The sequence below is a fragment of the Colletotrichum chrysophilum genome (genome assembly GCF_026319265.1).
Source record: "Colletotrichum chrysophilum strain AFK26 chromosome Unknown scaffold_3, whole genome shotgun sequence".
Classification (NCBI taxonomy): Eukaryota; Fungi; Ascomycota; class Sordariomycetes; order Glomerellales; family Glomerellaceae; genus Colletotrichum; species Colletotrichum chrysophilum.
The window spans coordinates 152,667-179,545 of NW_026517290.1; the positions used below are offsets into that span (position 1 = coordinate 152,667).

Genomic DNA, 26,879 nt, shown 5'->3' on the forward strand with positions numbered 1-26,879 from the left:
ATTCACCTAGTATATATAGTCAGTTTCTACAGACAGCTGTTGCAAATCGTGGCGACACGCCTTCAAACAACACACATGAATTAGAGTGTTGAACTGCGCGTGTCTTCCGGCTCATCAAAGTCAGCCAAACCACCATCGAATTGATTACACGGCTTGAGAAGCAAAGCCCCAGATGCCAAGTCTTCGCGGTATCACCAAGAAGGCTTTATTCTTTAAATAAATAACGAGGAACGCCAGCTGATTATCTATCTAAAGTAAGATTCTTGAAATTTCAGAGGGTATTCCATGGTCGTAATGAGATTCAACATCACCGTGTTCGCCGTGCACCGTCGACCGCCGCAGTGGCGGGACGAGGTAGTCCTAGGCGGGCTCAAGGCGTACGCCCTACCGCCTCGTGCAGAATAGAATCTCCTCAAAAGTTTTAATTGTATCTATGTTTACCTACGAAGGGTCTACGGGGGATAACGCTCAAGCCTGTAGACATCTTCATCGAAGGTGCAGACCGCCAGCTTTGCTCCCTGTTCGAATTCCGTCCGTCCTTGTACGGCGACTGCCACGGTCTTCTGTAATCGAGTCCAAAACTCACGAGTCTATCGTCTAAAATCATTTGAAAGCTTAATACCGCATGGGAAAGTGACTCGGTTTCAAAGCATGCTTACAGAGGCCTCCTTCAGCCATGACATGTTCCCAGTTGACCAAGAATGTGTCGAATACAGTATTTGAGAATATTTTTGCTAGTTGGGCAGTGTTACCTGTGGCTTCAATCGCAGCGCACTCAATACCTCGATCGGGCGCGCGTAGGGCCTCGATGATAGGGATGCGATGACAATAGCGACGATGGACGATGATCCAGGTGACTAAAGACGAAAAGACGACGACGACAGCGAGACGTAGTCGCTTTAGCACAAGGGGGAAAGAAGGGGCTCTCAGCAAGACACGCGAGCTGCACACCTGTGTATGGACACTGCCCGGATAGCCAAAGTTTTTGGGAACGAGGAAAGTAACGTGCGTTTGTATCTCTCCGGTCAAAAACTCTTTCTCTGGAAGAGCCCTCGGAGCTTCTGGTTATGTTGGTGATTGTTGAGGGTCCAGGCAAACGGAGCATGTGAGATGGGTAGTACGGACAGGAAAGCCGAGGCAGACACGCAGGCAGAAGGGCCATCTATTCCAGAAAGCAGCTTAAGTGCTTTTCACAATTGAACAATGATTCGTAACGTTCCTAACCAAGGTATTCAAAGTGCAATCGCAGCACTTTGTCGGCCATCACCAGACTCCCAACCGCGAGATAGCACTGACCCAGAGTCCATGCCAAGAGTCTCGAAGCAGACCTTCCGAGAGACACTACCAACTCGAGGCTCCATTTGTGGTTATAAGATGGGGACCTTCGTGTTGTAAATGATTGAGTGAAGCGGTCCATGAGCCAAGACGCAAGCAAACTACTCCTCACCTTGGTCCGAATTTCCCACAATGATCCCAAAGCTTGCCCCGGTCGTGTTGAGCCTTTCGGTTCCACCCCGATTCTACATCCGCGGCGGTTGAACCTTGTGCAAGAAACTCAATAGGTATCGAATGCGCTACACTGCCACTGACAAGATGTATAAAGCTCTCGATCCAGGTATGAAGTGTTTCTGCTGGAGAGTGCGCATAACCCTATGATCCAGAAGAGAATGAGCTCCACAAGCGTCCGAGTGGCAGACAAGTCCGCCCCAAGAGGTCCATTGTGCTTCACAGAGAACGCTTCTGCCCTGAGAAGGGAAAAAGCATTTTTGCACCGCTATCCATATCGAAGGAAATGATGAGTAGACCAGCAGATTATGCCAACGGTGTGATGGGGGACCGTTGCATACACCCCCAAGAACGTCTCTTCTAGCAACAGAGACGGTATTTTGAGACGACGGCGGGCTCTGAGACAACGGCTGCAAACCAAAACCAGCAGATTTCGCAGGCCAAAGAGGACATCGACGATCATCACTGACACCCAGAAACCCAACTCTGAAATCTACCATCGACCCGACTTGAGTACGTTCGTGACAACCGCAATCACGCAACATCTTGCCATGCTCAAGGTAAAGTTCACACACCTCACCCGTCATCCGATCCCTCACCTACACTGCGTTCATCTCATCGAAGCCATGCGAGATGACAACCGCACATGAGCCGAACTCTCAAAATCTTGACTTCCACTCCAAGGCAACGAGACCTCACAAAAGCCAAAAAAAAAAGGCATCAACTCACCTCATTCACTCACAACTAACAAGCACACACCTCTCTCACGTCCCTCACATCTCACAAGGAACATCCCCATCCTCTCACACGAACTCCAGCACCCAGAACCCCGAACTGCTTCCCTCTCCATATGACTCACAAAACCTTCCGTCGGGCATGAACCACCACACGCCCGTAAGGCTGTCGACCACGAGGGAATAACCTTCATCAAACCGACAAAAAAAGAGACCCAAAGTCCCATAACCCACAGCCAGCGCACCGGCCATCGCCAGGAACACGCACTTCGTCCCGCGTGGAGCTCGCGCTGCACACAAGACTAACCCTCATGAAACAGCAATGACACCTGCGCGCGGCCCGCGGCCCCATCCAAACAAATCGTCAACCCACCAGCACAGCTCATGATGCAATCGTGACCGCTCCGGACCCAGCGGACCAACACACTTTTATTCTCTCTCCAGTGTCTCCTTCAACCTACCAACCGGAAACGATTCCAATGATGGGGAACGACGACGCCCCGATTGAAGATTCCCATCAACGTGAATCATCAATCCACATGGGCGCGAAGAACTTCTTCGAACCACGAGTCCTATGGGGAAAGCATCGCGAAAGAAAAACGCAGAGGACGCAGCCTCGTGGCGTGACTTGCGAAACGCCCCCAAATGCATGCGTTGGCCATGTACCCCCCTCCCTGGGCGGTCAACTCTGCCTGCCCGGGATGCGACTGGAGCCAACACATCGTTATCAAGGTTGCATATGAAGAGGCCCCAGAAAATCCATTCCTGGATTGTTTTGGAAAAGCGAGCGCTATTCAAAGAACCCATTCTTCAGCTGGACAATCCGATACAATGAAAAGTTTAATCCGGTTTGCTTGCCTTGAATTGCCCCTCGTACGACCCCTCCAACCCCTCCTCCCAGAATTGGGCGACGATGGGAGAGAGGCCTGACGTTGAGGAAACTTTTTCCTCGCTCTCAGCTCCGGGCACCACTACTCAACGCGGAACAAGCGGTCAAGACTTCTCATGCTCCGAGCGTCCCACTAAGGGCGGACGGTTCCGTGGATTTCGACGCCGGCTGGTGCTCGGACGGTGAGACCGACCTACCCACCATCGGCCGTGCCTGTGGCCGGCGATGGGCACCTTTCATCGCTAGGTCTCGCCAGATATTGCATGGCTGGTGAGGTCAGTCGAGACAACCCCTCCATGCCTAATGTCGAGAGGGGTTTGGCATAATGTAGGATTGCCCCGCGTTTGTCGGACTAGTGGACGCTCCCGACAACCGCTTGGTATCAGTGCCTCACGCCCGCATTCCAAGATGCATCGAGATCGTCTCGCCGAATTGAGTTGTTCGCAGCCTGCCACAAGGCAAGTCCAGAACCATGGCTGGATTACAACGAACCGATCAAATTCTCGATCGCCCCAATGCGTCGCCAATGCCTTCTGGCATCTGACAGCGCCTAGCCTCCTGTCTCTCCAGAGGCATTACTTGCATCACGTAATGCAAGGAAGACGTTAGGCCGACAGAGCCCTCGGACGAATCCCGCCAACGGCCGATATTCACTCGGGAATATGGCAGGTCATTGGCTGATGCTGCAGTCCAGGCGTTTTCAATCAAACAGAAAATCTCACACCGCACATTCGAGATTCAGGGGATGGCTTGCAGCCGGTTTCTTTTCCCGTCCACGAAAGCCCGGGGCATGGCGGGGAGACGCGACTGTGCCTGAGCGACCCCTTGCTGGTACCGGAGATGCACCAATAGCAGACTCAAAAATGACTCTCGCTCGCATCGCTGCCGGACGATTCGCTGTCCCATTGCCGCCCCCCACACGGCGCAGGTCGGGTTTGGCCATGGAACTGATTCACCTTAGCTGCTTAGCATGAGGTTCGCAGCTCAGACGAGACAGACAGCTATCTGGCAGCATGGGATTCTAGGCTTCGTGCGACGTCGGCTTGTGCGGATGTCTGCTTCATACCACGCGCCAATTCGATTTTCTGGGTCTCGAACAAGCGTGCGGCCGGCGTGGGGAGCAGCCAACCGCTGACGAGTGCACTCATAAGAAACCGTCTTGGGGTCAGAGGTAGAGTATGCAAGATGATGTGCCATTTTTCATGCCTTGACTGCAGGCTGCCGAGAGCTGGAAGGTGGCACGAATCGTCGTCCAGAATGGCAGCTCTCGGGGTGGGCACACCGGATCAACTATCGTCTTGTCCGTCCACTATCCGAAAAACGACGCAGGGTGCAGGGTCTGGATGTCGTCGTAGTCTTCGCCCATATTGGAGGGAGGGGAAGCTGGGAACGGCCATCTTGGTGTAGATCTGATGTGCCTTAATTGCAGGCGAAGCCAATAAGGGAAACGTGCGCTCGCGGCAACGAGGGCTAAAAGAACCTCCCGCCTGCGACGTTGATCGCTCCGTTACGGCAAAGGACATTGTTGCGTGTGTCGAGGTCGGGATGTACCTTGATTGCTAGCCAGTCTCGCAATATCGCGAGGCCCTCTTCAGACATTATCCGTGATACGGGTGGGGAATCGGGCGTCGTGTTAAACTGCTGCTGGCCGCTGGCCGCTCACTGCTGCAGCGCGATAAGTCCGGTCTTTTCGTGCAAGATGCCTGGACCCTGTACAGACTACAGAGTGCTACTGTCCGTTTCGTCATCTGCAACTGGCTCGTTTGACAGGCTGCGGGCTGTGCACCCAGTGCCCCTCATCGTCGTTCGAGCTAGAGGAGGGAGATCTGCTGAAGCCTCACCATGGTCTTTGCACCGGCTCTCCGCGATCCACCGCGTGCTCAGACTGAAGATTGCAGCCAACCACCGGGAGGGTGACAACCGTGACAGCGAACCGTCGGACCACTGGACACATGATTCAGAAATCCGCCAGGAAGAAACTATTCCCGCGAGAGATTCCCCACCAAACGGTAGACTTGGTAACCCGTATCGAGGCGGCGGCGGCGTATCGCCAGGTCGCAATACTCGGCCAGGCATCTAAATTCGAGGGACGGCCAAGGACGAGGGCATCGTTGCATTCGAAAATAGCCCGGCTGATGCAAACCAACAATAACAATGCAGGAGTCGTCGTTGTCGAGGCTCAGATGCCTGAGCCCAGCAACAGGCGGGGTCTGCAAAGAGGAGAAATCGGATGCACGTCGTCCCCACGTCTGTGGGGAGACAGGCGCGCCGGAAACATCAGTTCTGAAGTTTGCGTCGCCGTCGTGGTGAGAGCGACACCTGTGGCGAGCAAGCAAGGCAGGGCCTGTTGAGCCAATGCCAATAGTGGCATCGTCTATCTGCAGCGGGGACTGGGGCGAGGACCGCGAAGGTAGGGCCCGTCTGTGGTCTATCGGTCGAGGGGTACACGACAAACAAGTTTGTACGGGAGTGTACAAGGGGCGGTGGTGGTGAGGATGGTGGTTTTGTTGAGCCGGCTACCACAAGCGCGAGGGCGGCGCTGTCGTCTCTTGGGTTGCGTCGTCTGGCGTCTTGCGGGCATCAAGTAGGTACTCGCATGAGGTATCCGTCCACTACCACGGCAGGTGCAGGCGTCTGGGCTCCAGACCCAGAATCGACTGGAGCCCGTACGAGAAGATTTTCATCCTTGCGTTTGCCAATGCTGCCATGGCAGATCTGCGGCAACTTGCGATCGAAGGCTAGCGCAACAGGTGTCCTCTCAATGGCTGGCTCTGGTCCTTGTTCGTGGGGCTCTGTTTCTGCGGTGGTAGGGGGCGGCTTGAAAACTCCGAAGGGTCTGGTGAGAAGTTGTGGTCCGTCCTGACTCTCCCCCAGCCACTGTCGCCTTGGCACCATGTTGGGAGCAGTGGGAAGCCAGGTTTTTCTCTCCCCGCGGGCGAGGGTTTAGCAAACGACCGAGGCTGCTAGCGGGCAGTTGTCCTCTTTGGACGCTTGTAGTCGGTGTTGCCGCTTGAGGAAACATGGCAACAATAGCATTATATCCATAGTGCGTGTTTTTCCCTGAGTCGATTGACCCAGTTCTGGAATCAATCATCCCACTCTTTGAAAACGCTGGCAATACGGACGTTACGGGTAGTGGGCTCCAGGACTGGACCCTGGGCGGAGGCTGACTGACAGGTGAGAGGGGATGGCCGATGTGCCGTTGACGGGAGGTGCAGATAGAGTTGGCCGCTGACAGCCGATCCAGTGCCGTGTGAGCTGATCGTTTCCCCCGTTTTGACGAAGCAGCAGCAGCAGCCGTGGGCATGTTTTCCCGCGCCGTTGCACTGTGCGTTGTCTCTGGTGCATGGCGCACACGTCCACAGTCCACAGTCCACACATGTTGTCGCGGTTGCACCGCAGCGGCGACAGCCACCAGGCCACAGCACGTAACTGTGAATGGTGAATGGTGTGTAGTACGGTAGCGAGCACGGTCGATTGCTGATCACCTCAGTAGAGTACTACTAAGTAGGTAGAGCAGAGCAGAGCCTTGGCCAGGCGCCGGCCAACGTCCGTGGGCTGTCTCGTCCGTGTCGTCGCACAAGAACAGACCAATGCCTCGGGGCTAGCCGCCGTCTGCGGTCCTGCGCACGCACAGGTGCCGCTGGTGATCGGGGGGAACCTCGTCAGCGTGATGAATGCATGATGCCGGACGAATTTTGGTGACAACCGCTACTGCGTAGTAGAGATGGCCGGTGGTGGCGGCTGCAGCAGCGTGAAGCGAGAGGCAAGATGGACAGACGGTGGCAGTCGCAGGCGAAGTCGCCATCGCGGTCGCCGTCGATTTGCAGCAGTGCAGCAGCAGCGGCGCACGAAAGATACAGTCCAGGCTCTGCGAGGCCTGCAGACTGCGTGTGTAGCGTATGCGTGCGGTTTGCAGGGCGAGCGGGCGAGTTCGCGAGGTACCTCACTCTGGTCGCGTATCCGAACCGGTCGTCGGTTCCTGCAACTGCCGATGTTCCTCCAGCAGCTCCATCCAGGCCCAGGTAGCTCGGTCCCAGCTCGCGCAGCTCGGGGTCTGAACTGGTCGACTGGTACCTGGCAGGCCTTGGAGATTGAACCCTTGAAAGAAGGCCTTGCTGCTGGCGTGCCTGGTTCGGAAAGAGAGGGACGACGAGGAAGACGACCAAAGGCCCACCAGACCAGAGCAGATCGCCATCCGGAACCTCCTGTTTTAAACGATTGACTCTGCGGGCAGCGTGCTGCAGGCACGAGGAGGGCTCTGGAATGTGGGCGCTGGATCAGGTAGGCAACTGAGGTCTTGGAGTCTTATTCCAGGGACAGGTCGACGACACAGAGGCCAGCACGACAACAGCTGCGCCTGTAGCCTGTGGAGCTATTTGGATAATTGGATGTCTTGTGTGTGCGTGTGTGTTCGCCGCGAAGCCCATGAGTCGCGGGGTGGATGATGGGACGAGTGTGGTTTGCCAGCTGCGTTGCGCAATGGAGGAGGGGCAGGATTGGTGGTGCCAGGTGGTGGTCGTCACTGGTGGTGGTGGTGGTGGTGGTGGTGGGAGTGGTGACCAGGTTGGTTGGGTGCGCGTGGGTGTGAGTGCGACTGTGTGTGTGAGACGATAGCCAGACTTGGTCGAGGACGAGGCAAGACGACGAAAGGACCTAGCAGCTAGCTGCAACCCACTGCAACAGCAGCAGCAGCCGCACAACAGGTACAGCATCGTCACCTTGCACGATCCCTCCGGAGATGGAAGATGGAAGTCATGTTTGCTTGATTCTTCCACCGCGAGTGTCTTGAGCGAGAGCATTAGCATGACATCTCGCTTCGTAGGAGCCTAGAGGAAGAGGCTCAGTAGACGGTGGACCGCGGAAAGGGCAGAACCACATCTCAGAAGCTCGCCAAAGGCGGAAAGAACGTTTCCATTGTCGCTTCGCGGCTTCCATGGCTGGGGTACGTACTCCATCTGATGGGTCCCTTAGCGTCCGTTAGTCTCGTCTCTCGCACCGTCTGGTCCAATATCTGGGCTTTTCAACTGGGCTCGCCAGCCATTTTCAACGGGGGCTCTTCGTTCAGTAGCCGTCGGCGCTAAGCCCGTCTGGGCCTGGTACCATTCACGACGTTTAACACACGTTTTGCAACCGCCAGCCCACTCGCTGCTGCCAGCCAGTCTGCCACTGTGGTGGCCGTTGACTCGCCCGGCAAAATACGGTGCTTCTTCCCTCGAGACACCGTCTCCCTCGCACGGTGGCGGCTGGTGATTGGCCCGTCCACCGTCCGTCTGCCACCCCCCCGGTGCCCCCGTCGCAAAAAGTGGCCCTCGTGAACAAGCCTCCCCCCTCCATCGTCCTCCACCTAAACCCACCATGCGTCCCCCAAGACCCCCCCCCAACACTGTGAACTCCAGTCTCCCAAGAGCTCACCACCGGCCGCAGCAGCTTCCATTGGAGCAACCACCCCGGCCCCCCCCGCTCCACACTCGTGCAGCTGCAGAAGGAGCACCGGCCCCGTTCATTGGCTCCTCCTCCCGGCCGGGGCTGGACGTTCGACTACAGCTCTCACCGCTTCTTTCGCGGGCTCGTCGTCCTTCCTCTTCACCCACGCATGCCCGCATCTGGGGCGCCCCGTCCTGTTCTCTCGCCCTTCTGACCACCCGAATCCCATCCAGCCCACACCATTCCTCCCCCAAAACCTCCTTCTTCCGCAGAAGAAAGGGTCAGACAACTCCTCCATCCACATCCAGACGCCCCCGACGAAAGAGCGGTGTCCTGGGGTCCAAGCCCATATCACTCCTCCAAGTCCCGTTTCCTCGACTTACACCTACCCGTTCGATCTTTTCGAACGACTGATACCAGCCGCCCAGCCCAACCCATCATGAACGTCAACTTCGATTCGAGTGGAGGCGACCTCCTCGACCTCTCCTCGTTCGACCAGCGGGACCGATTCTCCTACGCCTCCCAAATCCCCTCCTCGCAAAACAGCCCCCAGAGCGTCGCAAACATGCCCGCCCAAAGGATCTGGCCCATTCCTCTCGATATGGCCTCGAATCCCGCTGTCTCGAGTCCTCCCGAAGACCAGCAAGCACACTCGCCTTCCCACAGCTCCTCGCCTCTCAGCCAGCACTCCCATCACTCCCCCTACCAGCAACCCGTCAACTCCTTGACCGACTGGGCTCTTCAGCAACACCAGCACCAGCAGCAGCAACAGCCTCACATCCCCGTCCAGGACTTTTCCCAGTTCGTCTCCGATGCCTACATGCCCGTCACCTACAACCCCTACGCCCCGGGTTTCCAGGCGAATACCATCGACTTCCTCCCCGCGACGACTCAAGCTTTGGCCGCAAACTTCCAGCTCGCATCCGCTTTCAACACCATGCCGCCTATGGACGAGACTGTTCCCGCCATGAACTGGAACATGGGTATGGAGAGCTGGCACGACATTCAGGCCGCCGCTTCCGCTCTGCAGATTGAGGGTCTCTCCCACAGCATCGGCAGCAACTCGCCCACCGGTACTTTCCTCGAGGTTCTGTCTCTGCCTAGCTCTAGCAACGGAGAGGGATGGTCAATGGTTGTCGAGCAGGGTTCCGGTGCCGGCTTTGACCACTTCCAGCAGCCCCAGCCCAACGCGGCAATTTTCAACCCCAGCCAGACGTTGCATCTGCGAACCAACTCGGACTCGTCGGATGGAGCCAACTCGTTTGAGCTCGGCAGCTATGAGGAGATTCCCCCGTTCCCCATCTCGCCCTTCTCCCCCGAATCCGATGGATATGTCGACGCAGGATCCCACCGCAACTGCTTCGGCGACAACCACAACCACGCTCACAACCACGACACAGTCAGCCCTGCGTCCGCCGTTGCTCCGATGCCCATCAAGACGACGACGACCACCACCCCGACCCGGCCTACGCCCGCCAGCGGCTCCGGTGCCACCTCGCCTCCCATTGTCAGCGCCCGGAGGAACTCGGGCCAGAGACGGAGCCCCGTCACTGCCAAGTCTACCAAGGCCGTCATCCGCCGCACCTCCACCGGTAAGAAGGACGGCTCCGAGGTCAAGAAGGTTGGCCGCAGAAAGGGTCCTCTCCTGCCTGAGCAGCGCAAGCAGGCCAGCGAGATCAGGAAGCTCCGTGCTTGCCTCCGCTGCAAGTTCCTCAAGAAGACCTGCGACAAGGGCGAGCCTTGCGCTGGTTGCCAGCCTTCTCACGCCCGCCTGTGGCAGGTTCCTTGCACTCGCATTGACATCAAGGACATTGGTTACTTCATGAAGGACTGGAAGGCCGACTATGAGCGTCACCTTGGCCGTGGCGTCTCCGTCTACAACGTCAAGGGCTTTGCCCAGAGCGAGACTCTCATGTGGATCACTCACGGCTATGGCTTTGCCCTCCCTGTCTACGTCCGCGAGGTCTTTGTCGCCGACGACAGCTGCTTCCAGGCCGACTGGGTTGAGTCTTGCCTCACCGACCAGGAGCCCATCGACTTTGAGCTCCGCACTGGTAACCTTGACGTCGGTGCCAAGGGCGTTTCCGTCGAGGCTCTGTCCGACTACCTCGACAAGCACATTGACGGCGGCTTTGAGGACTTCATTGAGGACCACTTTGAGGGAACCCCCTTCATCACTGAGATCCTGAAGACCGCTCACCGCTACTACGTCAAGGAGCGCATGCCTGTCATCCGCAAGGCTCTCAAGCTTGTCCTGGCTTACAACCTCACTCTTCACATCACCCTTGTTGAGAACCAGGGCGAGGAGGTCAGCCTTGACGGCCAGATCGACGACGAGGACTCCAAGTACTACGGCCGGACCGTCGCCCCCGTCATGATCAACTTCCAGATCAAGTGCGCCATGGCCGACATGTGGCGTGAGCTGCAGAAGGAGATTCTTGAGGAGCTCTCTGCCCTGTACTCCAGTGTCTACAGCGGTGAGCGCCTCAAGAACTGGCCCACCATCTTCATGCTGGCTTCCATCCTGCTTGCCGTCTGGGAGGAGATGCAGTTCGACTGCCACTACCGCGTGCCCGATCCCGCTGCCGTCAACAAGTTCTGCAGCGACATGGAGACCACTCCCGTCGGTGTCATTGTCGGCCTGTTCCACGCCATCTCCCAGAAGCTGCCCGCCTTCATGGACTGGGACACCTCCAAGCACGGCCACCTGTTGAACAACAACGTCGCCGTCTGCGAGGCCATGACTGAGGTCCGCGAGCACGTCATCAAGCATGGTAAGTCTCATCACACTAGGCATCCAAAAGCGACGATACTAACCCCGCCACAGAGTCGTACTTGCGCACTCGCCCCGAGGCCACCTTTGACCGCAACGACTTTGACTGCTTGTCCAACAAGTTCCTGTCGAAGTTGGTCATCCGCGCCAACTAACCATCTTGTGTCATAATTTGCGATATATGTTTCTCGGAAGGTCATTTAAAAGCCCCCGGGTGGGCATTGTTTCCTATGTTACGGGTCACAGCGACGGCGTTGAACGAGACACTACACATGATCTCCCTCAGACACACACACACACACATCCTCTGACTTCACTTCTTTTTGCGGCTGGTCACCTCTCAACACGATTCGTCTCGATGTGTTTACGACCCTTTTTCATGATTCATTACGAATGTATGACTCGAAGCTTTCAACGTGGTGGAGAGGTCTGGAGTTGCGCGTTGGCTAGACGGCTGCGCTGCGGCGAAGAGAGACGCGACAAATGCGCTATAAAGAATATTTTTTGTTGTTTACCAAATTTAACGGAGACGATTATGCCGGCACGACAGGCACGGAAATGAAACAGCATAGCATAGACGATTACGATATGCATTTTTGGAATTACTGGGTGGCAGAAGGGACCGTTTTGGATGAAAACGCCTTCTAGAATTTTTGGAGAGGCTCTGTTTGGCCGAATAGGTTCGGCATTTTTATGTCCGTTGTAGTTAGGCCAAAATTCGATATATCGAAGAGATTGTTTCTTGCCCTTCACATCAGTTACACCTTGAAGCAACCAACGTGAGTTCCTCGTTGTCTCTTGGCCTGTTTGTCGACCACGCCATGCGGACACGTGTCCTGACGCGGCTGTGACAGCCAGCGAGACAACAAGAGATGACCTTCGCCGCGGCGGTCTCTCCAGGCTTGAAGAGCAGGACGGTAGCACCCAACACCAGCGTCACTGACCAAGCAAGTCAGAACAGCCACGTCTTGTGCCAATCTGCTCGGTCCGAGGAGCGAGGGCCTGGCAGGTTGCATTCGGACATGGACGGGACGGGCAGACGATACGCCCTTTATACTCTACGAAGTTGACCGCAATCACCCCCCTTCACGATGCGTTGAAGCGGTGAGCCAACCCGCAATTACGGGCCAGGTCGCCAGGCCCATGTCTTCACAGACAGGTCTAGTGGTCCCAGGAACTGAGAGGCCCCAATCTTGAGAGTAGCGGAGAGCAGAAAGCGCTGTAGGGAGATGCCTGAGATTGCTTGTTGCTGTCAACGCTCTCATGGCCGCCGCATAGGTTCTATCGAACCACTGAGCATATACTGCGGTTCACGATGGTCGTGCAGCTTGTCTCGCAGTGTCTGGCACGTGGCCTGATCTAGCGGGACCCTTGCAGTCAACACAGCCCTTGAAAGTAACGCTGTGAATCTAAGGACAACATTAGGCTTTCCAAGGCTAGATTGGCTCCTGGATCCTCAGTCAATTGGCCTCGCCGTTGATCATAGAGGTCCTGGTCTATTGCTCCGACTGTAACGGCGAATCTTCCCGACGGTGCACTGGTTGATGCGATTCGGACAACTGCTGCTGACTGAGCTCCCCATGCCGGTCGCGGAATTGTTTCCAGGGACGCTCACGGGATCTCCGCCCGTTGAACAATTTTTTTGACTTCTGTCGACATTGAGTTGGAACTATTGACTGACCTTCATGGCCTGCTGACCGCAAGAACGCGAACGCCTGCGGGGTTAAGTCGGGGAGGGGGACCCTTATCGGAGCAAATCAGAGACAGCGCTGGCGGTTTGGCACGTTGAGGCCAAACCAATAAGACGGTGGCTGGCTGCGAGGAGTGCAGTTGGTGGTGTTCGTCTGCTGCAGACATGAACTGCCAGTCTGCCACGTTCGCACTTTGGTGCCACGATGTCGGTCGGCTGCCCAATACGGGCTCTGGCGCCGACCGTGAGTCGTCGTGACGAGGGCCGAGCGTCGAAATGGCGATGTCGCAATCCCTCTGTCTCGTTTCTCCGACAAAACGAATGCGTCACTGGGGAGCATTCTCGACTGGATCTGATCGGTCTCGTCCTGCCATGATCCATGTGGCTTGCTCCCGAAACAGTGAAAGAGACATTGCTTCACACACCCATTCCTCCCGGGTAATTTATTCAAAGGACATTGTTGGGCAGGCAGGCCGAAGAGGTTGCAGTTTGTCGGTCGGTCTCGAACGATGGTAAAATCAGGGTCGGGCGCTCAAGAGGTTGGGAGGAATGACGTCTGGCGTCATCATGCGCTAAAATGCGGGGGTCCAGCGATAGCGATACCGGGGTGAGCTGTCGGGGTCTGGTGTGACTGTTCGGCGACCGCGGGCGCGCTGAGATGTGGAAATGAAGCCATCTTGGGCGAGGCCAACGCAGGCAGACGGACAACCGATGGAGTCGTTGGAAGAGGTAAGCGATGAGGTCCAGAGAAGCTTTAGAGGCATCGGGGGATTGGCAGGCGATTCTTCGGACGAGGAAAAGATTGACTGGAGGCTCTCGAGTGGCGATTAAGGTGGTGGTAGTGACACATTGCACGCGCTTTGCCAGTCAGGCGTCGCCGTGTTTCTGAAAATGGCCGGCATCCGGGTGGCGGGTGGGGCGCCACTGCATTCACATTGTCAGTGCCTGGATGGTAGTGTGTGGCCTTGAGTCGGTCTGGCGTCTGTGAGTTGGTTGAGTTTGAGCCATCCATCGTCAAGGTGGTGTTCTCGGTGCGGTTGGGTGAGACACGTTCCTAGCCCAGCGTCGAGAACGAAGACAGCCAGTTGTTTAACCGCCCGCCTTCTCGGTCTGGCAGGTTGGTTCTTCCGTGGGGGAAAACATTCCAGCCTCCAGCTGTGGTGACCTACTCCGTGAATGCTCTCGGCGACGCTTCTCAGCCATGACTGAGTCGTCTGCGATGACGACTGACGAAGACAGTCCGAGGTGGACGGCAGAGGCGGAGCAGGTGCAGGGGTTGCGAGTTGCGATGGGGCGGCGACCCATCGGTGACAGACTGCCTAACGCTTAAGGCTCCGGGGAAACAGTAAACAGTGGCTCCCTCCTGCGCGAGACGTTCTTGCCGACGGGCCCCCGAGCTCGCTCCCGCCTCCCAGTTCTTTGAAGATTCGCATCTCGCAACTGCCATTGATCACAAACAACAGATCTTTGATCTCTCGGCAGCCACTCGTCGAATGGCGTCTCGGGGCTACGGCGGCATGAGTGAGGCCATCTGATCAAAGAAGCGGCGATGGCGAGTGGCCAACCGTCGTGGTCAGTGGCCAGCGGCAGGTCCAGCGCTGCGAACTGAGACATCAGGCACAGCAGAACTGGGTTCCAGCCTTTCCAGGTCGGCGGGAGAGGTGGCCCGATAGCGCAGATAAGAAGTGGCGAGTACATGAAATCAGCACCCGTCCATGCCTGACTGGAAGGTACTGGCTACCTCCCGCACCCTCCTGGTCCACTTGGTTCTGGAGGGTTCCGGCTTGCTCCTGCCTACCTTAGCGCTCTTGCTTGCTGATGAATCATTCGCCATTCCCCCAGACAAGGACACAAGGCATATCCGTACTGCCTCAGTGCACCGCATAACCGTCAGGTAAGGACGCAGTAAGGTACCTTCCAGGTTGGTTCTCCACCTGCGCCTGCGCCCCCCACTGCCTTCCCTTACCTTGCGTTCGCCGCGGTCAGTCACCACCCGCCTCCTGCCTGCCCAGTATCTCCTCTGCCTCCTACTATTTAACTGCTTCAACCTCTCCTCCACCACGCTTATTCCTCTTCCTACATTCATCCGCCTTCCATCCCACACAAGCACTCGTCCATCAGCGACAACTTCTACATCCACCATCAGTTACATCAATCACATCACAACCACTCAGAAGTTGCCATCATGCAGATCTTCGTCAAGACCCTCACTGGCAAGACCATCACCCTCGAGGTCGAGTCTTCCGATACCATCGACAATGTGAAGTCTAAGATCCAGGATAAGGAGGGCATCCCCCCCGACCAGCAACGTCTTATTTTCGCTGGCAAGCAGCTTGAGGATGGCCGCACCTTGTCTGATTACAACATCCAGAAGGAATCTACCCTTCACTTGGTTCTCCGTCTCCGCGGTGGCATGCAGATCTGTAAGTAACCGACTTCCTTGACCCTACACCACCCAGTACCGTACTAACAATTCCCAGTTGTCAAGACTCTCACTGGCAAGACCATCACCCTCGAGGTGGAGTCTAGCGACACTATCGACAACGTCAAGTCCAAGATCCAGGATAAGGAGGGCATCCCCCCCGACCAGCAGCGTCTCATCTTCGCTGGCAAGCAGCTCGAGGACGGTCGTACCCTCTCCGACTACAATATTCAGAAGGAGTCTACCCTTCACTTGGTCCTTCGCCTTCGCGGAGGTATGCAGATTTTCGTGAAGACCCTGACCGGCAAGACGATTACCTTGGAGGTGGAGTCGTCAGACACAATCGACAACGTCAAGTCCAAGATCCAGGACAAGGAGGGCATCCCCCCCGACCAGCAGCGTCTTATCTTTGCTGGTAAGCAGCTTGAGGACGGCCGCACCCTCTCCGACTACAACATTCAGAAGGAGTCGACCCTCCACTTGGTGCTTCGCCTCCGTGGAGGCCAGTAAGCGGCGGCTCTTTCCTCACCGGCGTTCATGGGTTATGGGTTACGGCATTGGCATGATGATATCTTAGTTAGGGCCTGGTAAATCAGGCACCATGCGCTCAATAGCGCCAATACAGACCATTGAAGTCTACATTTGTCCCCTCTCGTGATGTCTGTATCCATTGTCGTCGTCCTTGCCCTTCTTATCGTCCGTCATCGTTGTCCGCCGTCGTCCTGCGTCGTCTTCTTGCGTCTTCGTTCTGCTTCGTCGCGCAGCTTCGTCCCCTCTCGTGATGTCTATATCTGTTGTCGTCTTCGCCCTTGTTGCCCGTCATCATCCGTCATCGTCGTCCTGCTTCGTCGTCCTGCTTCGTCGTCTGCTATCATTGTCGTCTGTCACTATCGTCATCTATCACCCGCGTCCGTCACCCTCGTCCGTCACCCTCGTCCATCACCCTCGTCCGTCACTATTGTCTAACACTGTCGCCTGTCACTGTAGTCTTTCAACGTCACTGTCGTCCGTTACCGTTATCCGTTACCCGTTATCATCGTCCGTCTCTAGCGTCTATTATCGTGTGCTGTGGTCGCCAGTCACCTCCATTTGCCATCGTTGTAGTCTTCATCGCTGCAGCTTTCTTACTTTTAGATCGGTTCTGTATCCATCGGGAAAAAGAAACACAGCGCCTGCAGTGACAGTCCAGCACCGCTTTGATTCGGCCGCGAAACGCAGGCGCCTTATCAGTGACGTGACCAGTGGACCCGTGCCCGCGGTGGGGTTCCATTGTGGGGGAACACCTTCCACAGAGACCCTGCACCTAAATTATTCCTCCGAAATACACCCCCGTCCACTCGTTGTTATGAGCAGCTTAAGCAAACCTTACGAAGTGCTTCGGTGACAATCGTTCTACCTCCATAGTACAATTCGTTTCTATACCATCACTTGCTAGCCGATTTGCACGCCGGCCACTACGACAGCACCCACAGACGAGCGTCAGCCCGCAGGGTTGCGAAAGGCTATGCGGTCCTTCTTTTACCACTTGAAATTTGAGCTCTACCCGACTCCCAGCCCAACGGACGGCCAATCTAAAGGCAAGACACATACTTCTTCGGCTGGCAAAGAAGTTTGGCTTCCGCCGAAAGGGATCGACATCTTCGACGAGCTTCCGACACATTCTAGGAAATCCGCGAAGAAATCCTACGTTCACAGACCGCAACCCTCGCCGTTGCAGTCATACGAAACACCCCTTCCCGCCGACACCTACCGATCGAACACGCAAGCGCATAATACCTCCGGCAACGCTGGCCTGATTGACTGCGGCCCCTCGAGAACACCTGTAAAGGAGGACAGTGGTGGAAACCTCGAACGGTTGACCGAAAGGCAGTGGAGAGCGCGCACCCAGAGCTTTCCACCTCCGCCATCGTCCGCCGCGATACGGCCTGAAACGGCTGTTAGAGACTGGAGATTTGGGCAGCTGAGCATACAGAGCATCGACTTGCACGACGAGCGTCAGCGAGAGCAAATGACGGCGGAAGCGGCCAGCTCGTCGGCGGCGCTCGGCGTGGGCCCCACGTTCGCGGGGACGTCAACGAAGGCGAAGTACGTGCCGCTAGAGACGAAGAACACGGAGGTTGGCTGGGGCGTGGTACACTTCTATCGCGAGGAGGAGGAGACGCCAGAGTTGGGTCTTGACCCGTCAGAAGACGATGGAGTCAAAGAGGTAGACTGCACAACCCTCTGCATACCGGCAGTGCCGAGCTACCTCACACCTGGAGATTTCCTAGGATACGTGGGTGAAAAATGGCGGAACGACATCAGCCATTACCGGATGGTCATGACCGCCAGGATGAACCGGTATCTGGTCCTCCTCAAGTTCCGCAACAGTGAGCGCGCGCGGAAGTGGCAGAGGGAGTTTGACGGCAAGGTCTTCAACAGCATGGAAGTGAGTAGTCATATCGGCATAGGACGTGGCGGTCGTACTAATATGTTCCAGGCCCAGGTTTGTCACGTCGTGTTCGTCAAGTCTATCACTTTTGAGACGCCGACAAAAGAAAACCGCACGTTCCCCGACCTCAACCACGATCCGTTTACACCGTCCTCTTCTGTCGCCGCGTCGAGCAGCCTCAAACCCTTCCCTCCCCCTACACCAAACCTCGTCGAATTACCTACTTGCCCGGTGTGCTTAGAACGTATGGACGATACAACCGGTCTCATGACGATCCCCTGCCAGCACGTCTTCCACTGCAACTGTCTCCAGAACTGGAAGGGCTCAGGATGTCCCGTCTGCAGACACACGAACCCTGAAACCACATACGACCCGTCGAACCCGTATACCCAACCGTTTGGTTCCTCCGTGTCAAATCTCTGTAGTTCATGCGACTCACCAGACGACCTCTGGATCTGCCTCATTTGCGGAAACGTCGGCTGCGGTAGATACAAAGGTGGTCACGCAAAAGATCACTGGAAAGAGACGGCACACAGCTTCGCGCTTGAGCTCGAGACGCAGCATGTCTGGGATTATGCGGGCGATACCTGGGTCCATCGCCTCATCCGCGACAAGGGCGACGGCAAGGTCGTTGAGCTGCCAGGTAGCAATGGACAGCACCACCGACCGGAAGGAGGCTACGAGGATGTAGTGCCGCGGGCAAAGTTGGATAACATCGGTCTGGAGTACACCCACCTTCTCACGAGCCAACTTGAGTCGCAGCGGGTGTACTTTGAGGAGATGCTCAGCAAGGTGGCGGACAAGGCGTCAAAGGCCGCCGCAACGGCAGAATCCGCCTCCGCACAGGCTTCAGCCGCGCTGGAAGAGAACGCGACTCTCAAGACAGAACTCAATCGTCTCAAGACACAAGTCATCCCACAGCTAGAACGGGACGCAGAGCGAGACAGAAACAAAGCCACCAAGTCGCAGGAACTCGCACGAAACCTCGGCAAGGCTCTACAAGAAGAAAAGGAGGTCACTCAGGGGCTGATGAAGCGCGTGGAGCACAACAACACCGAGCTCGAGGCGTTGAAGAAGAAGGACGGCGAGTACAAGTTGCAGATTGCGGATTTGGAGGAGATGAATCGGGACTTGACCATGTTTATTTCTGGGCAGGAGAAGCTCAAGGAACTGGAGAACGAGGGCCAGCTCGAGGCTGGTGAGGTCGCTGAAGGCAGCGTTAGCGTTGCGAAGAAGGGCAAGCGGAGAGCCAAGAAGTGAGGCTTTAACGTGCTGCCATGGCGTTTATGGTGCATCTTCGAGGCGTTTACGGGGGCAGGTATGATTGAAGCTCAGCAGTACTAATTCAGCGATACCTTGGAATTCACCAGCGATTATTCTATCTACACACAGTCTCTGGCCATGCTCTGTACTCTGGCTGCAAGGCCACTGCAATCTGCCTGGCTGTTACGCTAGGTAGTGGCGTCCCGGTCACGCCTTTTGACACGGAGCTGTCAGTGGTAGGAAGACTTGTGCTTGCTCTTGCTCCAGGTATTTGGGCTGCTTCGTTTCGCAGTCTTGTGTTGAGGTAGGACACTAGTCAAGTGGCCGGATGGGTTCGAATTTACGATGCAGGACCCCCCGCGGCATGAATATCCTTCAATGATTACATGGACGCATCTCTGCTGGAAATGAACCTCCGCTCGTTCAATGAGGCGGTGATTCTGCCGTCAATTAGCTAAGGATGAAGGCCAGCGACACCGACATCCAAAGCTGGAAGACAAGGGGTGGGAGTATAAGACCCGGGAAGGCACAATATGTTGGGCAAGATTGACCCTACTTTCCTCAGAAGCGGGCGCTCAAGCGGTCGCGAGTCCTTGTGGCTATTTCCCGTGTCGGACATGCGTCCTTTCTAGTTGTCAAGATCTCATCTTCTCAGTTCTCGTTTGTTCCATCTTCCCCATCCCAAACCTGGAGACTTCTCTTTCTCGTGTCTCTCGTGCCTACGGCAGAAATCCCTTCATCGGATCAAGTGTTGTCAAGCTAAACAGGTGTGACGGAGGTGGTGTCAAATGACAGCCTGATGCTGGCTCCAGTTGGCGGAAACGAGTTTATTATACAATAGCAGGTTTCCTAGTACTGCGCGCTCTTCTGCTGGTTCTTTTCGTTTGCGTGGTCTGTGGGTTCGTTTTGTTTGCTACTATTGTCTTCTGCAACGCCAGGTCGGAGAACACTTATCTTCCGTCTTTTCGAGGGATCCAGTAGTGGAATTTTCGAGTGCGCATTTTCTCAACTGATAGTGTTTAAACTTTCACCTGAATTTCTCTCTGCGTGGCGCTACAACCCAAGGGTGGATGCCCAAGGTACGGTTCGTTTGCACCTTGTGCGGTCAGAGTGTATGGGTATTTCTTTAGTTTTCCCTGCCTCGGATTTTGGCAGACATCTCTCACCTCCTGCTGGACACAGACCGACATTTTCATTCACGTGTGTTGGCAATAGCATCATCATGGTGTCCGCCAAGTTGCACGATGCGCTTGCGAAGTATACCGCAGGTAACAACATGATACTTCGGCCTTTCCCGAACCCTGGTGCCCCCAATTCTCACAAGCGCAACGAAACGACACCCGACGGCCGCTCGTTCGAAGAATTGACCGCTCAGCAGCCTACCAACTTCGATCCGACCATTCAGTACGAGGATGACCAACTACTAAAACTCAATATTGTTGGAACGATCTCTGGCGGAGCGAAGGAGGACCGGCAAATCCTCCTTTGCAAGGTCGACGAGGCCCCTCGCACAAACCTTGGATATTCGCCTATTCCCGTATTTGGCAACAAAAAGCAATGCATCGTGGCCATAGTCGTTGATGCAGTTTGCTACGGAGACTCTGCCATGGCCGACTGGCATCTTAGTCGCCGGACTGCTGCCCTCGAACACCTTCACAAGTCTACTGCAACCGGGTTTGGAACCATTAACCCTGAATACTGTGGCGCATGGGTCTTGGAGGTGTACGATAGTGCGGCGAACCTTCCCGGATATAAAAGATATATCGGTGTTATACTCAGGGAGCATCTCGAGGGCGAGAGCATTCGCGGATTGTGCGAACGCGAAGAAGATGATGAGGGAGTCGGCAGGCTCACTGTACGTCCGAACCCAGTCTTACGTGCTGCAACCGATGGCGGAGTAATCATGGTTGACCCCAGTTACCAAGTTCGCCATGAGATCACGATGCAGCTCACGCACGGCGTCGTCACTAATGAGCACCGTGGCGCACGGCAAACAATGTTAGACGCCCCAGACGTCATGGTGGTTTTTCGACGTCGTGGAGAGCGTCTGGAGACACCGCAGGCGGTGCTGCTCGCTACTCTGCACACCGAAGTGCGGTCCACGCGACGAGGTGACAAGCCTCTCCATCCGTTTGACCGATTTACACACAACGACTTCGAATTTCTCGACGGCTGGTATGATGTCGACTGGTGCTACGAGAACAGATTTAAGCTCGACGCATGGATGTTGAGGCAGTTCGGGCTCATGGATGAACCAAAGGAGCAACGCCGCTATCTTACTTGGGAAGAGTTGAGAGATGTTGAGAGAGACGTTAAGGGGGGCAGGAATAGCCGCTTGATAAATGCCTTCGCGTTCATTGCCAAAGGAGGAACTCGCGGATTCCCTGATTGCAGTCTCCCAGCTATTCCAAGCCGACCTCCCCCGAAGGCTAGCAGCGTGATCACCCCGATGTTCGGATACTTTAGACATCAGATTATGGCCAAGGATTTACAGGCCCGGCACTATCGTCGATCTGCTTTGTGGCAGGTTCTCGAACAAGTCATAACGGATGTCCCCCCAGAATTGAAGGAGCTGGGGCTTGAACGCAGAGCCGCGCTTGCTCGGGTGGTCGCTACTCATAGTCTTTCAGCAGCGCACATCGATCCCAACCATGGAGGTCTTAAAGAGCGTGTGCTGACGCGGTTCCACGAGATCTTGGCCAGTCGTGGTCAGAGCGAGTCGCGGAAGAGGAAGAGAGATGAGTCAGACGATTGAGCACCCAAGGATGCAAGCGAGGAGATGTTTGAATCATTAGATTGAGTGTTTGTCTATCAGCGGTGTGACAGCTTTGAAATTATGCTGGAGTCTAGGTGCATCCACGAGGCGTTTTCGGGAGAAGGCATTACTAAAACAGTAGTAGTTCAGTGATACCGTGGAATATATGAGACCGCCGTCTTTCCCCGTGCTAGAGCTATTGAGTTTTCTGTGGCTATAACTCTACCTTGCCTTCGTTGTCGTTGCCGTTTTTGTCGTTATTGCCCCCGTCCCCGTCCCCGTCCCCCGTCTCCGTGCTTATGATTGTCGTTACTACTATCGCCTTCGATAGGAGACATTGAGCACACAAGAAATGCAGCTGAGCAGGGACAGGAAGTTTAAGCGGTCTTTATTATACACGAGCGAGTATTTACTCCAAAGTTTTATGCACAGCAAGGCAGAGCTTAGCCTGGTTTCTTTATTTGCCTGAGGGAATGGCATGTAAGTCAGCTTCAGCCTGACGGCCAGGCTTCTCTCCATTCTAAACTTTTTAGCAAAGTGCACCGGTTATATCCTGACAACCTCGTCCCTGTCGTCCCTGTCGTCCCTATCTACTCTATTCTAATCTCTGTCTCTATCCCTGTCCCTATTGTCGTCGTCGTCATCTTCTTCTATGCCGACTACCCGCCCGAATAGCTGAAAGTATCCGCTCGGATAGCAAAACTCATCAGCAAATATTCAGGCGATAAAGGCCTGTTGTCCTTGTGTGTTAGGCCCTTCTGTAAGTTTTGACGGCAAAGGCCTTTCAAGGTCCCCCTTGACCTTTAGTGGACGATCTTTCGGCCACATCTTCTCTCTTTTCCGGGCTTCAGGCAGCCATACTGTTCGAAAGTTTTCAGTCCAATGGTGCTTTTCCTCCCATTCCTTTGTTGGCACCATTCAACAACGGAGGTGCTTCTGTGGAGCACTTGCTGGGCTTGCAGAAAGTTGCAGCTTCACTGCATGGATAACCGGCGTGTCAAAGGCTCCTATCTGTGACCATTGACATAGAGCTTTGATATCTGAAAAGCAGCATGCAGACGTTGGCTTGGGATTAAGTCTACTTTTCCAAGCATCTCTCCCAACTACCTACATTTCTCTTCCTCATCTCCAGACTCCGTGTTTTCTTCTTGTTTTCTCGCAACCAGTCCTCAGAGAACCATGATCATTTCAACCTCTCATTACTAACGGCATGGCTGCCGAAGCGAGCGGCCTCACGGCCAGCTTGATCGCGATATCGGAGCTATGCGTGAAAAGCATCGCCTTGTACCGGACAGTCAAGGATGCCACCAAGGACAGAGCCCGACTGGCGGCAGAAATTCAGTTCTGCAAAGCCCTCATTGACGAACTCCAGAATGCCTCCGCGGATGATGTATGGAAGGCGACGATGGAGGTCCTGGTGGGGGATGGAGGACCTCTGAAGCTATTGGAGGAGACTCTGCTTTCTCTCCATCAGAAGCTGACTCCGAGAGAGGCTAGTCCGAGCAAGGGGTTTCGTCACGGCCTGAACGTCTTGAAGTGGCCTTTCGAGGAGAAGGAAATCAAGAAAATTCTCGACATGATCGAACGTCAAAAGGCATCGTTGTCGCTGGCCTTGGACAACAACAGCAGGTTAGTTCGTATACATCCAAGAGCATCAACGATTCATGCCCGCTGACCAACGTGTTTCCAGGATTTGGCAAGATAGGGTAGCGTCCGAAGTTGGAAACAACACGGAAAGTCTCAAAGAACTCAAAGGTCTCTGCGGGACTTTGTGTCAGGAGATCGACAGTAAGCTGATGCGGATCTTCGAACGGTGTATTCATTGGGCTAACCATCAAACTCCAGTGGTGAAACGCAGCATACAACAGGGAGAAGATCGCGAGGCGTTGCACTGGATCACGAGACTCAATTTCGGTCCACGTCACGAGAGTATTCTCCAATCGTGGGACAGGGATACTGGAACACGGGCACATGGATTCTTCGTCACCCAAAATTCAACAATTGGCTGAAATCTCCATCTAGCACCTTGTGGTGTCATGGACTGCGTATGTGCACCAAACCTTTCGTTTGAGCCACTAAGAACCCTTCTTACTAACTGTGTTGTAGCGGGAGCTGGCAAATCAGTGATTGCGTAAGTTGCTCCTGTAATCCGAATGATCTATGGGGATTTGCTGATGACATCTAGCGCAATTGTCTTTGACTACTTGAACAACACCTTTTCTCAATCAAACCCGAACATGAGCGTGGCAGTCTTGTATTGCGATCATCAACTTCAGGCAGACCAGACATTGGATGAGCTCGAGCGAAGTATCTTTCATCAAGCCTCGGTCGACTATCTGACATTTCCCGAGGAGCTGCGCCAGCTTCACAGAGACACAAGGAAAGGATTCTCGCCTTCACTTGAGAAGCTGCGCTCAGCTGTGAGATTGACATCTGGGATGTCTCGTACACCTTTTGTAGTCCTGGATGCCCTGGATGAAGCGAACGAGAGGGTACAAGACCTGATCGTTGACAGAATCTCGAACCTGCCCTTCAAAGACATCCGTCTCTTCTGCACCTCTAGAAGCCTACCGAAGTTCAGGCATATGTTTGCAACGACGGACGAAATCGAGATTGCTGCGTTCGACGACATCTCAATCTTCGTGCGGAAACAAATGGGTCTCCAGAGTCGGTTGCGCACAATCATTGGCTCGGACTCCGGGCTCGAGAAGTGCTTAGTCGAGAAGGTCATTGGAAAGGCCAACGGAAGGTATGCAGATACATGAGAATCTTAAGACCGCAATCGCTGATTTTGAACTCCATAGCTTTCTGATGGCGAGCCGTTACATGAGCAGCCTCTTGCAGGCCGATTCAAAGGGACACCTACTTCTAACCACAGACTATTTGCGGGTTAACGATGCTTACGATCTTACGATGAAGAGGATTCAGGAACAGCCGGAGGCTGACAGAAAACGAGCCGAACAGACGCTTTCGTTGTTTTTTGGGTCGATTTGTTTCTACAACTACACCCCACAGCTAGCAATAAAAGAAGTTCAACATGCATTAGCGACTCTTAGTTATTCCGACTACGGCTACGATGTGAAGTCGGACGATCTACCGGATATTGATCTCATCATTCAGTGCTGTCAGGGGCTCCTAGTTTTGGACGGCCACTCGGTTCTTCGTCCATCCCACGACACTATCGATCAGTACCTTCACCGTAGTCAAGTCTTGGAGACCTACCTTCCTAACGCAAAAGAAGTGCTTTCCGCTGCTTGTTGTTACTACCTCTCCCAGGATAGTTTGCATCATGCCATTCTCGCAACTATCTCGCCTGCAGCTCACGGTAGGCAAGAGCCCGAAGGAGATTACTGGAAGCTCAGTTATGACTACAAGAAGCGCTCCGAAAAGGTGTTTGATGAATTTCCATTCTTGGAACATGCCTCTGCTCATTTTCACATCTATTTGTGGAAAGCGTATGGAAAACGATTCCCTGCCATCCTAGCTGAAGAGTATGGCGGGATGACCAAGTGGTGGAATCAAGTGGTATTCCCGGATTTTTGCGCCACTAATGATCTCGTTAAACGACAACCTGTTTTCCGATTGTTACATCAATTTGAACAGGAGGCTAGGTCTGCGGACTTATTTGACAACATTGCATGGCGCGAGCTTTGCCGAGCAGTGGAAACCGCCGACACAATATCCATTGATGTTCTTCTTAGATTCGACGACCTGAGAGTGGTTTCGAACGTTCAAGACTTGACTCGAATTCTGACATTGGCAATCGACTCAGGATTTGATTACGTGGTACGACGGCTGCTCGAGGGGGACTGGGAAGTGATACCGCAGCTTCCTCGGGAGTCCATGAGAAAGCTCCGAATGAAGGCCTTGCGCCGTGCTAGATCGGTATTTGGGACATCGTGGCCAGACGAGGACCCCCGTATAAGGGCGCTTCAGTGGCTCATTGCAACCGAGCATGGCTCGAGTCCTAGATCCGGGCGAGACCTATGTGACCGTGTTCTTGATTGCGCCAGCAATAAGGCATCGTACAAGATCCTTGGTGTTCTCATTCAGGCAGATATGGATATACATGCTGCGGATGCCGATGGCAACCCTGTTTTGCGCAAACTTCTTCTCAAGGCAGCTGAATACGGTTGCGATCCTCTCCTGGATTGTCTCGGTCAGGAAGTGGCCCATGGTTCTGTGTTTAGGTCCGTGGAAGTTTTGCTCGCAGAATTTGCCATCGATAACGAGAACCCCTGCTTTTTCTTGGCGCTGCTACCTAGGATGAGTTCTCTCCCTCGCGAACTCCTGGTATCCCGGTTCCAAACAGAGAGTCAATCGTTCCCCAGAGCAATTATCCATGCATTTACCGTTCTTCTCTCGGCCCCTTCAATTGAATGTTTAGGAACTACGACAGACGCAACAGGCCGGACTGCTCTTTCTTGGTTGGCCTCAACTGAACGTTGCGTTAGGAGATTCGGATAATGTCAGGAGGAATTTTGCGAGGAGGACACGGATCTCATCAAACAGCTGCTGGGACGAAAGTATGCCACGGATGTGAACCAGACAGATGAGTTGGGCAGGAATGCAGTCTCATACGCTACAATGAGCTCTCACCCTTGCCGGAGCGTTGTTTGTAAGCTGATCGAACATCACGCCGATGTCACAAAACGAGATGTGGATGGCATGACACCAATTCTCTACGCAGCTGCCAATGCAAAGGACTATCATATGCTCCGGGAAATGATTTCAGCTTACAAAAACGCCAACGGTATGGATGAATTCAACGGCTCCACCACCCTTTGTTACTTCGCTGACTTGACTCTGTTATCCGACCCCGATGTCCCCGAACCAACACAGAAGGTGGCATTGCCTTGAGACTCATCACTAAATCCTGGCCGATCAAAGATCTTGACCGCATTCTGTTAACCTTCTGGCGGTTTCTCGAAAAGGCTGATTTGGATCTCCAGAGCGCAAACAGGCGAACGCTACGGGCTGCTATGGCGG

The 26,879-nt window shown here is 54.7% G+C and overlaps 4 protein-coding genes across 4 annotated transcripts; all 4 read left to right on the forward strand.

The window, feature by feature from the left end:
- Positions 1-8,995: 8,995 nt before the first annotated feature.
- On the forward strand, positions 8,996-11,484 carry COL26b_000711 (uncharacterized protein; the record flags this gene model as incomplete). The annotated part of the gene is made up of 2 exons (XM_053173676.1): positions 8,996-11,330; positions 11,384-11,484. 2 exons carry the CDS (start codon positions 8,996-8,998, stop codon positions 11,482-11,484), a joined length of 2,436 nt encoding a protein of 811 aa, XP_053042233.1.
- A 5,461-nt stretch (positions 11,485-16,945) lies between these two features.
- Positions 16,946-19,132, forward strand: COL26b_000712 (uncharacterized protein; the record flags this gene model as incomplete). Its single annotated transcript, XM_053173677.1, has 1 exon — positions 16,946-19,132. One exon carries the CDS (start codon positions 16,946-16,948, stop codon positions 19,130-19,132), a length of 2,187 nt encoding a protein of 728 aa, XP_053042234.1.
- A 1,225-nt stretch (positions 19,133-20,357) lies between these two features.
- On the forward strand, positions 20,358-21,890 carry COL26b_000713 (uncharacterized protein; the record flags this gene model as incomplete). Its single annotated transcript, XM_053173678.1, has 1 exon — positions 20,358-21,890. One exon carries the CDS (start codon positions 20,358-20,360, stop codon positions 21,888-21,890), a length of 1,533 nt encoding a protein of 510 aa, XP_053042235.1.
- A 1,210-nt stretch (positions 21,891-23,100) lies between these two features.
- On the forward strand, positions 23,101-24,784 carry COL26b_000714 (uncharacterized protein; the record flags this gene model as incomplete). Its single annotated transcript, XM_053173679.1, has 5 exons — positions 23,101-23,519; positions 23,581-23,678; positions 23,997-24,021; positions 24,076-24,639; positions 24,769-24,784. The coding sequence occupies 5 exons, from the start codon at positions 23,101-23,103 to the stop codon at positions 24,782-24,784; spliced, it is 1,122 nt and encodes a 373-aa protein (XP_053042236.1).
- Positions 24,785-26,879: the final 2,095 nt, after the last annotated feature.